Raw genomic sequence first — 15,832 nt, 5'->3', positions numbered from 1 at the left:
AAATGAAAGACATTTAGCAGGGTGTTAAAATAAACACTAGAATAAGAGGAATCCTGAATTAGCAGAATAATACCTCATTTCCCTGGAAAACATGACTCAAATGAGAAGTGGTGAGTGGTACAATAGAGAAAAAATGAGGTTCTGGGGATGGAGAAATCTGGATTTGATCTTTACCTTGATGGTTACTAGCTGTGTGAGACTACTTTACCTCTGTCAATCTCAGCCTTCTCATCTGTAAAATGGGGATAACTTTCTGTTTTCAAGGTGCTTACGAGGATTAAAAAAGTTAATGTGTGAAGCATCTCCTAGCACAAGATCTGATACATAGTAGACAAAAAAAAAAAAAAATTGAAGATGGTACCATCCATCTCCAAACCTCATGGTCATCATCATTAGTAACTCATGATTTGGAAAAGAAGCTGGACTTCAGAGTGTGAATCCAGATTGTAGAGCTCACTGATTTGTTAAGCTTGTAAACTTTGTTAATTACTGGGGAGATACTGAAGGCCTTGAACATAGGGATGACATGTTCAAAGTGGTATTTAAAAAGAACACCTATATACGGCTATAGGGTGTAAACACTGTCTTTGGAGTAATATAGACTTGAGTTCTGGTTAGTGAGTTTGCTGAATTATTTGAGACCATTCCATTATGTTATGGTAATGGATGGAACTCATCAGAAATATTAAGCATAGACAATAAGAAAGCTCCTGGTTCATAATATTCAGGTGAAACTCATAGCAGGGTAAATTTGGTGTGTCTTGACTATATAGTCACACAGAACCCCATAATCAGGTGGGCCCAGTGCCTACTTTAATGCTCTGCCATTGGTATCTTGAAATTCTTAATAATTGAAATTCTGAATTTTTTTTTTTTTAACAAAGGGCCTTACATTTTCATTTTCACCAGATCCTGCAAATTATGTAGCTGGTTCAGCACATAGGATGTGCTAAGTATAGCTAATAAATAAACCTGTAGCATATGACACATAGGCATAATTAATAAGATGTGTTCCAATACAGATAGTAAATAAGTTAGTAACCTGTAATACCTGCCCAAGAAAGACAGAAAATAGATGGAAAATACGATGAACAAATAAGAATATTATAGTTAGAAGTGGATGGAAAGGCCAACTTATGATGCTGTCACTTTGAGACTGATTATCTATCACCACTAAATTGACCACCCATTGGTGTCATCCAATATGTTTCTGTTCTCCTCATGTGTGTTCTGCTCAAGAAAAGCGGCTACAACTTGTAGCATTTCAACAGGCTAATTAACAAGGAACTACTATAGTCAAGCGTACTTGCTCTGTGTCATTCTGATAGAGCAAATGCCTATCATTGGCCTCTCATCTTCATTCTATAGGATCCTTTGGGACATCTGTCCTCTTTTTTGTTTGTTTCGTTTTTTGTTTTGTTTTATTTTGTTTTTTTAAGAGAGAAAGAGTGCACGTGCAAGCTCAGGCAGTGGGAATTAGGGGGCAGAGGGAGAGGGCGAGATAGAGAGAGAGAATCTTAAGCAGACTCCACACTCAGCACAGAGCCTGATGTGGGGCTAGATCTCACAACCCTGAGATCATGACCTGAGCCAAAATCAAGAGTTAGACGCTTAACTGACTGAGCCATCCAGGTGCCCCGGGACCTCAGTCCTCTGAACCACACCATCAGAAGAATAAGAGAGGCAGGGCATGTGAACATTGTGAAATCCAGGATTCAAGAAATGTGATCCTGTGGCCCACTATGCCACTCTATTGCCATTCCTTCCTGCCGTGTTTAATTATCCCATCTATTTGCTCTCACTTGTCACTATACTTTAACTTAACTTAATAGACCATGTGATTTGAGCATGTTAGTTTGGTCTACAAACCCTTCAGTCCCATGACCACTGGTAGAGCTTGCCCAGTAGTAGACTTAAAGATCTCCATCTCATCAAGGTAATTTTCCACACAAGTTCAAATCATGGTTCTACCACTTAATGGGTGTCTGAGCATAAACAATTACTTATCCTCTCAGAGTGTTGGGTTTCTTACATGCAAAACCAAAGTAACAATACCTATCTTGAAGGATGGTTGAGAGTGATAAATGAAACTATGATAGTAAAATAATAATAGCTAACATGTGAATGATTACTATGTGCCAGCATCATTCTAGGTGCTTTAGATCTTAACTGATTTAATCCTCTCAATAATTCTACAAAGCGGTACTACTTTTATCCCCATTTATAAGTGAGAAAAAGCAAGGTTGCAGAAGTTAAGAAAATTGCCCAAGGTCACAGCATAATGCTTAATACCTACTAGGCATTTATTAGATAATAGAAAAATTGGATGTCAGGGTGCCTGGGTGGCTCAGTCAGTTAAGTGTCAGACTCTTGGTTTCGGATCAGGTCATTATCTCAGGGTCGTGAGATCGAGCCTTGCATCAGGCTCCACGCAGCCTGCTTAAGATTCTCCCCTTCCTCTCCCTCTGTCCCTCCCCACCCCCACTCACACACACTTTCTCTCTAAAAAATGAAAATGAAAATGAAAAAATTAAATTAAATTTTTAAAAAAGAAAAATTGGATGTCAACATTACATCTTGATCAACAAAATTCAGATGTACTGATTTCCAAGAGTCTCCACTCTTTGGACGAGAAAATCAATATACATAAGGTACTTATAAAGTACAAGAACTGAAAGCCGCTGCTTTGGTTGAGTTATTGACAAAAAGAATCCCAAATGGTTAAAGCGTGTGTTAGTAGGTGTGTACACATGATTAAAGGTCCTCTTGTGTGGAAGTCTTCATTCCTTCATAACGACACATAAAGGAAAGGCCTTTGTGAAACAAAGGAGAAATCATGATTCTTACTTATAAAAATCTCAAGCTCCAAGGAAACTTGAAAGGAATGGATGGGAGCCAGGGGGGCTAGTTTTCCCAGATGGCTCTGGCAAAGGAAATCAACTCCGGTCTATTCTTATTGTCCTAGAAATATATTTGTTCCCCTGACCAAAAAAAATACAACAAAATCAAAAACAAAACAAACAAAAAGAATACTGGAGGGTGAAGGAAGATTGAGTAAGGAAGAATATTACCTTAATGACTAGCTGACCATTAAAAGCACATGTTTAAGGTGATTAAAATCCTAAAAATTACTTTCTTGGCTTTACTGAATGTTCCATTAATAAATCACCAGGCCAAGTTAGCCAATGGACAACTCCCAGAAACATTGGGTCAGGGTACCACAAAGCTAAGAAATTAAAGCAGTCGGTATAGCTAAGTAAACATGGTTGTTATCAAAATAAATAAATTTAAAAGGGCTTCTACCCAAGAGCCATTTCCATGCAAAAGTATACTGGAGTATTCCCATACCCTGCTTTGTAGATTCATGAAATGTGAGAACTGCTCCCTCCCCAAAATCAGCTTCTTTAAATAATCAGTTAAGTGAGGGTTTTAATTATTTCTTGTATTAATAGGCACAGAAGCATTTTTTTTCCCTTCAAACAGGTGCTTTATACACAAGTACATTGTGTAGAAGAAGGAAACCGTGAAGTCTCTGCTCGAAGCTGGTGGTGTAGCCGAGCACCACTCTTAATTAACCTCTGCTCCCTTGCCCTGAAAGGATTTCACCAAACTGCTGGAACTCTGAGGAAAGCAGTCTGAAAACCACCAGACACAATCCAATCCCTTCATTGTATAAATAAATCCATGAGGCTCAGAGAGGTGAGGTTAGAGGTAGAACTTAGCCCCGAGTCCACGTCTCTTAATTTTCAATCCCCAACCTACCCTACTGCAACAAAATAAAATGGTTGCTTGTTCAGGTGTAGTCAGGCAGGCTTTAAATCTACCCCGTAGAATGTTCTGGCATAGTCAGGTTTGAGGTTTGAGGATGAATAATAAGTAGACCAGTTATTTTCCATCCAGGTGTTTTATATCACCTGTGGTGGTTGCTACCAGGTTAGTGCAGCCACCAATTACAGGGAGGAATGATCTATCTGGTCAACCAACTTGAGTGAAACCCATTAACAACTTAAAAACAAATTATGCCTAAAATCCTCGCTGTTGGATATTTTTTTGGTTAGTTACTAATAAAACATAGAAATTGACTTTCAAATAGTTGGAAAATACACCAGTATTTCCCTTCCCCTGTCCCACCCCCTCAACATATCCTCACCCATTCGATAATCAGTTTATGGAGTAGGACGTTATGCTTACTGAGGTTTTTCTGCTTCTCAGAATCAAAAGACATGGCCCTCAATCCTGACTGTATATCAAGGACTTTCAGAGCAGAAAACAAAAATATGCATATTGTAGTCTGGGACAGACACATCTGCCCTCCCGCCCGGAGATTATCATTCAACAGGTTTAAGGCCACATGAATGTACAAAACTGCATTAACACACAGGAAAACACACTGAAAAACATAGTTCCACAGCGACAGTGGAAAGGATGTAGCTTCTCCTCAGTCAGAAAAAGCCAATACTGCTGGCCTTGAAAATGCCAAGCTCCAATTCCTGAGCCGTATTTGAGAGTCCTTCGGGATTAACAACCCATTTTTAGGGCTTCGTGCCTATTATTAACTGCTTATTTTAACTGTTGCTTGGCCCTCAGCTCTGAAGATGCTCACATTGCTAGTGGTAGATCCTCTTTCAGAATGTGGGAACTACCCTGAGCACTGCCCCACCCCGGCCCCAACAGCATCCTCAGAATAAGCTACTGTTCCCAATGCTTTACTCTAAAACACATCTTGAAAGCCTGACCCTCTCTTAAATCTGTTTTAGAAGTTTCACCAGTTTTTCAGAGTCCAGAGCCAGATGGAAAGCCTTGGAACCTCGACGCAGATCCAAACCTATGATCAAAGTATCTGCTCTAGTTATATTGAGCCTAGTGCCTTGGATTCCATATACTTAGCAAAGATTGATGACTAGAGGTAAATTCTGGGAACAACATAATCCTCAGAAAGATTCTCTCAGAGTTAGACATCCCTGAAAGAGATAAAGGGTAGGAGAAAAGCTCCCTGACTTCCATGTTGGGGCAGAGAAACCTTTACCTCTACTATAAAATATTGACTGCTTGCTCTAATAATGTGATTGAAATCCATGAGGGAGAAGCTCAATACAACATTCAGAAACCCATAAAGGGAGACAGCCCGGGCACCATAGTGCCAACAATTTCATCACAGAGACTGAAATCAAGGGAATCAGGCCGACCGTGACCACCAGCACCAGCTGTGCAGAGAATTGCAAAGCTACAAAGCAGGACCCACTTCTGGCCATGGAGAATCGTCACAAGATAGTGAGCATTACTGACAGGTGAGAAGCCATAGTTGTTTCTTCTCTGGGCCTGCATCTGAGCTTCCATTCTGCAAGCTGGCTCTGAAGCTGACGTTCTGAATCACTGTCTTGGTAACAGACAGAAGTTAGACAGAAGCCTAACTTGCTCCCTTGCTGCACGGGTAGAAGGCAGCAGACTGGAATGCATGCAAGGTTTAACCAAGTAGCATGAGCAGCTGATGTGGATTGCTTGAGAACTGTGCACACTGAAAAGTGAATGCCAAGTCCCAGCTGCTATTTCCCTGAAAGAATGAGGGTCCAGATCCTCCATTTGTCCAGCAGAAGGTGGACGTCTGGATTTTTTTTTTTAATGTAGGCTCCATGCCCACCGTGGAGCCCAATGTGGGGCTTGAACTCACGACCCTGAGATCAAGACCTGAGCTGAGATCAAGAGTCAGACGCTTAACCGGCTGAGCCACCCAGACGCCCCTGGATTTTTTTTTTTAATGTGAAATCTCCTACTTTTCAATGTTTGACAACAAAGAAAAAATGTTATAAAAAAACATACCCCCAAATGGTTAAAATGGCAAATTTCATGTTATATATATATATATGAATGAAAAATGAAAAAATAATAAAAGAAAAAGAAACAAAAATCATGTGGGCCAATTAAAAACCTAACATTCAGACCTAAGACCTGGATTGAGCTGCAGACTCCCCATTTTCAATCTCTGCCCTAGCAATAGGGCCTGGTATTCTCTTACTGCCATCCCAATCCCTCTCTCTCTCCCCCCCTTCCAAAAATGGGTTCATTCCTGGACTCAGCTCAAGGCTCCAGGTCTGGAATCTGCCACAGGATTACCCTGGGTACATTTGGAAGACCTGAAAGTAGTTTGGCCCCAGATTCTGCCAAATTATCAAGATGCTCTGTTCTTTGTTGGAATGTCAAAATTGGTTGCCCATCTAGACTGCTACCAATGTGTCACCATCCCCCAGGGTTCCCAAGGTTGTCCCTGGCTAGGTCTGCTTCCACTCAGCCCTGCCTGTCTCACACTCTCTCCATCTCTCCTGTCACACTGCAGGGGACCAGGCATCATTGACTCTGTCCTGAGAGGAAATAATAATTACAATTTGTGCTTCCCAGCAATGTGGTATGTTCTGGCACCGTGCTAAGTGTTTTATGTAAATTATCTCACTTTATGATGCCAATAACCCTGTAAATTAGCGTAATTTCATAAGGAACCTGAATGGCAGAGAGCTACACAATTCATTCAAATTTGCACAGCTATTAAGTGGAAGGTCTGAGATTCAAACTGAAATCAGAAGCCCATTCCTGCTCCACGGCCCTACATGGGAGACAGAGAAAAGGGAGAGTGGGGGGTATTTCTATGCCTTCTGCAGGTAGAAAGGGAAGATCCACTCTTTGGCATTCTTACTCAATTTCACACCATGCTTTGAAATTTCACAGTATCACTGCTTTCCAATGTGACAATGTTCTACACACAGTTACCTGTGCTTTCCAGTTTGTGGGGATTTTATGGCCAGTAATTTTTCAAAATATATTTCGGAAGCAACATAAGGTGGTTGCCAAACTTGTATTTTGCCAAGTAAGGACATTTTTAAACCTATAATTTGGCATCATTATCACTTCACTGAATGAAAACTATTTTAACAGACACATGCAAACACACCCACACACGTGTAATATGCACACGCACACACATGACTCGCTCCATGGAACCAGGCACCCTGCTTGTCTTTGCCTTCATTCATGGCTGGTGTGTCCAATGCACATGGAGTTCCCAGCCTACAACTGCGGTGTTCTAGAACTTTGCTGGGAAGACCATTGTTTGGAACTTGGAAAACTTCATTCCGCAAAACAAAACGATGCCATTATAAATGATGGCTAGGTTCCCATTTCACAGGATAGATCTAGAATATCTTGTTTTATTTTAGATATGAGGTAACTGAGGCCCCAGAAGCTTAAGCAATGTCCTTAAATAACACCTACTCTTTTGCAAAGCTAAGATTAGAAGTGAAATATCCTCATAACTACTTCAGTTCTTTTTTTCATCACCAAAGACAATGATACTACACTATAATATTTAACATTATTAACTCAATATCCCAGTGGAGAGATAGCTTTGGAAATTTACGACCATTTACAAAAATGGTTCTGCGGAAAAATGTAATCGGTAGCACAACTGAAAGATATAAACATGCTTGTTATCACAGACACATTCCCTCGTAGTCATGCCTCACCTCCCCAACAACCTTGGCAAGGAAATAGAGTGTGATCCTCAGAAGTGATCAGAAGTGAATCTGCTCCCATCACTCAGAAAGAGAGAATCATTTGTCTTTTCATATAGGGAGTTGGCAAATCCATGCGCCTCTGAGAGTGTTTGTACTCTCATCAACACCCAACGGAAGACTGAAATTGGGTCACTGACATGTCACCATGGAATAGCTATTAGCATAATCCTTAATTGGAATCCTGTGTACTGTTCTGTTGGCTTAATATCATCCCTGTGCTTTAAAGAGAGCTGTCACCTGATTATATCATTTGAGGTTGGGACCCTGCAGAGAATGTGCAAAGCCACACAAACGTGTAAAAGTCAAATATATTATCTCTTACAGAGAGATAGGAATGAATGTATTCAACTAAAGAAAGTCTCAGTTCAAGGAACAAATGACTAAAAGTGACCAGAGGTTATAAGACTCTGAACAATGAGTTTGCTCATAGTTTTTTGAAAAATATAATCATTAGTTCAGCCTCTCTAATGATGTTAATATATAAGCATATATGTACATACATATGATGTGTTCACATACATGACATGTAACATATATATTATGCTGTATAGTGTCTATGACCATGAATATTATATATAATAATGAGTATTTTATATATGTGATATACTATAGATAGCACTATGTATAAAATATAGGTAATACTCAGAGGATTTAGGAGATCAGCAATCAGGGAAAGTATGTCTAATTACAAAAAGTGGCACCATACTTGAGAACTTCAATTTTCTTCTCCATTTTCCAAGGCTTGCATTTGACAGTAGCAATCATTTGTTTTTTCTCATCTAACTCTGCCTTCAGTCTTTCCAATTCCTCTTCATTAATTTCTTCTTCTTCTTCCCTTTAAAGAGGAAAAAAAAAGTTAAGGTTTCCTTGATTTCCAAACTTAAAGAAGAATGCTATCCGATACTCGGTCAATGTGAATCAGCTCGGCTGTATATAGTGGATGCTGAGATTTATAAGCATTAGAGCTTGTATCTATGTGAATGCTGATACAGGATTTCTGGAATTATTACAACTTTAAACAATAGTGTTTACATTCTGAAGTCCTGTAACTGTTTTACGTCCACAGCCTCAAGGTCTCAGGACGAAAAAAATCTGTGAAAGATTAGTTCCAGATCTATCAACATATTTTCCTCTCTTCTTTGTTCCCTTGTACACTTTCCCACCAATTCTTCATTTCATTGAAAAACGTTACTTTTCAATAAGGATAGTACATTAGAGGTGAGGATGTCTTTGAATTGCCCTTACAAATTTGTTAGCCATGTCTCAAGAGAAAGAGAAAAATTGAATTAGGGGAAAATAAAAAATCTATTACTCAAAGGTAACTTAATCTGCTAATTAAATTCAAAACTTCAGTTGATAAAATTCAACTTGAAGTATATTTGGTGGAAGTGAATCCTTTGAAGAGACCTTCAAAGGAATTTAGTTTCTCACTGAGCAAATGAGATGTATCTTTTCTCTTCTATATTCCTACGACTGCAAAAATACTACATAGTCTAGAATTAACAAAACAAAAAAATCTAAACATGAACAACATGATTTTAAATCGAGGAATGAAATGCCCTACTGTAATGATCAATTGTTTTAGTGATAGATTGTTTTATTTATTAAGTTATTGTCACTCAACTTCAAACTCACCCTTCTATAGTAAATATTGTGATGCTGGAGCTGGGACTCTATAGGGAACCCTTCTGCTTTGTTGGCCGGCTCAATGGTAGGCCACCAACAGAAAATACCAAGAAGGGACTTAGGCTTTCCTTTGGCTTCCTGGGGTGGCAGATCCTCCTTAGTAATTCCTCTTGACCCCACTAACTGAAGGGCCCTCCCACAGCTGCAGGTGAATCCAGTTTGCCAACTTTTCCAACACTCACAGAACCAGCTTCATCACCACCCCCAAAGAAACCAAATCACTTTAGCATCACCTCCTCCTCAGTGGCTTCAGCCCCTGGCATCCTTCCTCTATGCTTCTAAGTTTAAATTTCAACCCCTTTCCACCATTCCTCCAGCCTCTGGAGTGGTAGCTTCTTCTCATACTTGCTGTCACCATGATATGTTAAGTGACCTCTTGTCACCTTTCCAGTAACCTAGTTTACAATTATTTATACCTACTCAACAGTTCTCTGAGTAAATACTTTCTGTTCAATTAAGTGCTGAAGTTTCTTTCTCCTAACTAAACTCTGACTGACAAATTGTAATCTGACTTAGCCTTAGTCAGAAACATTGCTGCTCACTCTACTCCTCCTGACTCCACACAGCAGGACTATGGCATGGCTGCCTTTGAAAGTTCCAGCTGAGGAACAGGAGGACATAGCCATAGTTTTATGGCCCACCACACAAAATGACTTTGCCTCCTCCTTTCTTTCCCACCAACCCAGTTTTTAATCATGTCATGAAATAAAAACTCACCTTAATTTTCTAAAATAACACTTCCTGTTGACAGTTTGGCTTTTTGACCAATTCAGATATTTGGCTTAGAATAGCAATTCACAGTAAGGGAACTATGGAAGTACACTCTAAAATACAAATCTGATTGCCATTAGGTTGTTTCCCTTTTAATTATTTGATGTTTAGTATATAAAATCTTACAGCGCTGTACAACTATGACATAAAATACTTGAGGACATTTTTACTACATCTATGTTCACAGTTGTTGTTTGCTTAATTTGCCAATCAGAATAATAATGTGTGTGTTGGTCTGTCATAAGAGGAAAACATATATTTTAGTAAAAATGATTGTTTTGCTTGTCAAATCACTATGTTGTACACCTGAAACTAATGAAACATCGTGTGTCAATTATACTTCAGTTGAAATAAAAGATTGTTTTATTAAGATTACTCAAAAAATTGTGTCCATGTAGACATAGACTAAGTCTAGATTATATAGTTAACTGTTTCATTGAAATCGTTATGGAAACTATCAAAAGGAAAAGAAAATATGTCAAGAAACTACTACAAATGGGGGTGCCTGGGTGGCTCAGTCAGTTAAGCGTCTGCCTTCAACTCAGGTCGTGATCCCGGGGTCCTGGGATCGAGTCCCGCATCGGGCTCCCTGCTCTGTGGGAAGCCTGCTTCTCCCTCTCCCACTCCCCCTGCTTGTGTTAAAATCTTAAAAAAAAAAAAGAAAAAGAAAAAGAAACTACTAAAATGAATTCAATCAGGAAAAAAAGAGCAACAAGAAGATTTAAGATAATCCAATCGCTTGATATTTTAAGTCTTTAACTTGCCCATCCTTTCAAAAAAACTCACAGTACAGTTGACCCTGGAATAACAAGGCACTTGGGTATGCTGACCACTGGGCAGTCGAAAATTCACAAATAACTTTAGACTCTCCCAAAACTTAACTATTAATAGCCTACTGTTGACCTGAAGTCTTACCAACGACATAAAGAGTCAATTAACACATATTTTGTAGGTTATATGTATTACATACTGTATTCTTACAATAAAGTAAGCTAGAGAAAAGAAAATGTTAGAAAATCGTAAGGAAGAGAAAATACATTTACAGTACTGTACTATATTTATTAAAAATAATCCATGTAAGGCAAGAATTTGCAATGGGAAAAAGATAGTCTCTTCAACAAATGATGTTGGGAAAACTGGAGAGCTTCATGAAAAAGAATGAAACTGGATGACTTTCCAGTACCATATACAAAAATAAGCTCAAATGGATTAAGGACCTAAATGTGAGGGCTGAAACCATAAAAATCCTAAAAGAGAGCAACAGACAGTAATTTCCCTGACATTAGCAACATTTTCTAGATATGTCTCCTGAGGCAAAAGAAACAAAAGCAAAAATAAACTATTGAGACTAATAAAATAAAAAGCTTCTGCACAGCAAAGGAAACAATCAACAAAACTAAAAGACAACCTATGGAATGGGAGAAGATATTTGCAGATGACATAATCTGATAAAGGGTTAGTATTCAAAATATATAAAGAACTTATACAACTCAACACACACACAAAAATAATAATAATAATCCAATTTAAAAAAATGGGCAGAAGACATGAAGAGACGTTTCTCCAAAGAAGATATGCAGATGGCCAACAAAGACATGAAAAGATGCTCAACATCACTAATCATCAGGGAAATGCAAATCAAAACTATGATGAGATATAACTTCACACCTGTTTAATGGCTAAAATCAAAAACATAAACAACAAATGTTGGCTAGGATATGGAGAAAAAGGAACCCTTGTGCACTGCTGGTGAGACTGCAAGCTGGTGGAGCCACTCTGGAAAACAGTATGGAGGTTCCTCAAAAAATTAAAAATAGAACTACTGTATGATCCAGTAATTCACTACTGGGTATTTACCCAAAGAATATGAAAATACCAATTTGAAAAGATATATGCACCACCATGTTTACTGTAGCATCATTTACAAATGGCCAAATTATGGAAGCAGCCTAAGTATCCGTGGATAGATGAATGGATAAAGAAGATGTAGTACACTGGAATATTACTGAACAAGAAAAAAAAGAATGAAATCTTGCCATTTGCAACAACATAGATGGACCTAGAGTATAATGCTAAGTAAAATAAGCCAGTCAGAGAAAGAAAAATACCATATGATTTAATTCCTGTGTGGATTTAAGAAACAAAATGAATGAAACCAAAAAGAAAAAAAGAGACCAAAAACAGACCCTTAACAATAGAGAACAAACTGGTGGTCACCAGAGGGGAGGTGGGTGGGGAGATGGGGGAAATAGGTGAAGGGGATTAAGAGCACACTCATCATGAAGGCACTGAGTAACGTACAGAATTGGTCAATTGCTATATTGTACACCTGAAACTAATATAACACTGTATGTTAACTATACTGCAATTAAATTTTTAAAAAAAGGAAAAAAGTCCATGTGTATGTGGACCCATGCAGTTCAAAACCATGCTGTTCAAAGGTCAACTGTATCTACATGTAAGTATCTTAAAGCTTTATATTAATGAATTCCTGTTAAGAAACATATCTATAACAGTATCTCATTTAATCCAGAGTCATAAAAAATTTTTTAAAAATGATCTGTTAGGTATGTGGATTTACCATGTAATCACAGCTTATTTCTTCACATGCCAATTTTTAGAAACCATTTAATGGAGATCTTCCTAACACTAATTATATGCTTTCCTGCTATCTTAAATCCAGTACTTTATGTGTTTAACCTATTCTATGATTCCTTAAAACATATGAAATCTCTTCAATAACCCCCTTTTCTGATTATCCATATATTTATCATCCCATATAACAAATAGTTTTGTCTTCTCTAAGACTCCAAACAACTTTGTCCTTCTTCTTTGGCACATTTATACTGTCTTACTTCACAATAATTTGTGTCTAAGTGGCCTCTCCCTTACTCTATTATGAACTCCTAGAGAATATAGTCAATTGCATATTCATACCCATGTCTTCCAAAGGAATTAGCCAATTAGCTTCCACAGCAGTGGAGCTGGATAAATATTAACTAAATAAATGTTTATGTACAGAATCTTTCTGGATGACAGGGTTATCATTATAAATCCAGGGCTCAAAGTCCACTATAATAGAACAGCGTACTCCAAGATTAGTATGGTATGGAAAGATAAGAATAAATCCTTACGCTAAATAACCCCAGATGGGTGTATTTTTAAAGTCTTTGTTGTTAATTGCTCCAGACAGATAATGCGCTACCAGGTATAGTTGTTTCCTGAGTTATCTTCAAATAGGCAGGTAATTAAAATATTACTTCCGCCAGCATATAAGGGAATCGCTTTTCCAGGAATCACTCAAAGAAAGTGCTAATCATGTTAAAAGAATATCTCATAGATATGCTTCATCTTCGAAAATGTAGGGCTAATCTGTGCAAGAATGGCTTTCTATCTTAAGTTTGATTTATTTAAACAACAGTTGTTGGGGGGGGAAGACATAATGTGCTGAATTACTCACTGCTATGAACATATTTCTTATTCACTTAAAACTGGGTCAGGAAAAGCCTGTCATATTATTAGAAATCCTCCAAAATTTCTAACGAGACAGAGTTTTTTAACTGTCTCCAAAGATAGTTAGCATTACAGCCTTGGTTTTAGTTGGCTTCAAATGTTTTGTCAGTGCGGGGGAAATTCCCTTAGGTGTGTCACTTGAACGTTTAAGTTTAAAAAGACCATAAATCGGTTAATCTAAATAAATGTGCCCTGATTTGCCTACACCTTTTTTTTTCAAAATATATTTGCTGATACGTTTTCTTTAAAGAAATACTTATCTTCAAAATGAACAGTAGAAAATGAATCATCAATCATCACAAATAATTTATGATACGATTTAGATTAGTTGTCCAAATTATGGCAGTGATTATATAACTTGAAAAACCTTTGGAGACAAAGTTCACTTTAGCCAAATTTGGCTGTGTGGAGAAGTGGGGAGGACAGGTGACAGGGGTGCTTGGGGGATTCTCAGAAGGAGGAAGCGAGTGGTACCCACTAGGGACAGAGACTCTGGCGCTGAGACAACATTCCCTCAGGCGATAGGGGCCGAGATTCAGTTGATTATTACGGTCCTATATCTAGGGGTTGAGCAGTTCACATGAGAGCCTTAAGCAGACCAAGAGAGCACAGAAATTTTCATCCAACTCACCTTTTTAAAAGGACCTCTCTGAGGCACAAGTGGAGAGTAAAAGCAAATTCTGGAACACAGCCTACATCATGCACACGTCTATTGATGAAACAGTGCCATCAGCAAGCACAGGCGTTGTTAATAGGAAATATTACTACATCATAATAGTGATAACAATAAGACATAGAACTTAAAAGTGTGAGATGATTTTTTTGTTTATTTTTTAAAGGAAAAAAGCATAAGAAGACATAAAAAGGAAATAGGAAAAAAAAAAAAAATACCAGAGGCAAAATCTAAAGAAGGTGGTGTCTTGGTATTCAAAGATGGAAGAAATGAGTTTGGGGAGGAGGAGAGAAAGGAAGAGACAGAGGGAGATTTAAAAACTGAAATCAACAAAAATATGAGGAAGAAACAGGCGCCCCTGTTTTTTTTTTTATTCCTATATTCTAAAAGGAACCATCATCTATCAACGCTAAGCTTCTCTACCTGCCAAAATTTTCATACAATTGTATTTAATTGCAATTTTTTATGAAAAGGAAAGTAAAAGCTAGTTGTTAACACTAGAATGTGTCATTTGGGGAGGACATCTTAGAAAGTTCCTCTCTATCCAAAGTCCTAGCAATGTTTTGGAGGAGATTCCCTCACCCCATGGTGGTTCCCCACAGCCCTACTACCTGGGAACAACAGAGAAGCTGTTCTTGTAAAACCTTTCCCAGGGGTCTAGATTTTCTATTATTTGATGTGTGTCACACGCACACTTTCCTTACTGGCCTGCCATCTGCAAATTTCCAGAAAGCCAAGACTCGAAAATTATTTTCTTGGATTTTTTCCTAAAGGGTATTTAATATATTATTTTATACAAAGTCAGCACTCAGTGAAATGTTTGTCTGGTGGAAATGATAGATGTAGGGTTGTGTTAAAAAGGAAATGACAACCCCAATACTCCATAATATGGGCCAGCACACTTTTTTTTTTTCTGTAAAAGAACGGATAGTTAATATTTTAGGCTTTGAGAGCCACATATGGCTCTATCCCATATTTGTCTTTGGTTTTGTTTGTTTGGTTGGTTTTTGTTTTTTGTTGTTGGTGGTTTTTTTTAAGATTTTATTTATTTATTTGACAGAGAGACAGCGAGAGAGGGAACACAAGCAGGGGGAGTGGGAGAGGGAGAAGCAGGCCTCCCACTGAGCAGGGAGCCCAATGTGGGGCTCGATCCCAGGACCCTGGGATCACAACCTGAGTTGAAGGCAGATGCCCAACCGACTGAGCCACCCAGGCGCCCCTGCTTTGTTTTGTTTTTTTGAATCAACAACGCTTTAAAACTGTAAGAACGACTCTTAGCTCTTGGGCTGGAATTAGCCATATTTTGCCAAACCCTGCTCTATAAGGTAAAGTGATTTGGGCTCATTTTTTAGGAATTTTCCAATGCATATCATTAATGGAATAACTTCAAAATATTTAAATGAACTCTAATATATTAATAACCTATGACCGTTTAGATCTCTCATAAGGAAATCTGTCTTAGCCCATTCTTAATACATATATTCATTTTTTAATTGTATTTAAATTTTAAAATACATTTAACTAGGTGGAATAAAATGGCAGCATTGGATTAAACCTGTCGTCTTTTTAAAAGTTGTTTTTAATTACCAGTTTTAAGGCCACAGAGTGCCTAAAGGGAGTGGTCTTC

At 38.1% G+C, this 15,832-nt stretch overlaps 1 protein-coding gene across 1 annotated transcript in view; it reads right to left on the bottom strand.

Annotated features, from left to right (window-relative positions):
• Positions 1 to 15,832, bottom strand: part of TMC1 (transmembrane channel like 1) — a 136,645-nt gene that overhangs the window by 95,116 nt on the left and 25,697 nt on the right. The window contains exon 4 of the mRNA XM_044920750.1: positions 8,269 to 8,397. Within this exon, the coding sequence (XP_044776685.1) occupies positions 8,269 to 8,397 (129 nt within the window). The remainder of the gene's footprint in view (positions 1 to 8,268; positions 8,398 to 15,832) is intronic.

The sequence above is a fragment of the Neomonachus schauinslandi genome, chromosome 13, assembly GCF_002201575.2.
Source record: "Neomonachus schauinslandi chromosome 13, ASM220157v2, whole genome shotgun sequence".
Taxonomy (NCBI): Eukaryota; Metazoa; Chordata; class Mammalia; order Carnivora; family Phocidae; genus Neomonachus; species Neomonachus schauinslandi.
This window is presented reverse-complemented; position numbering and strand designations above follow the sequence as displayed.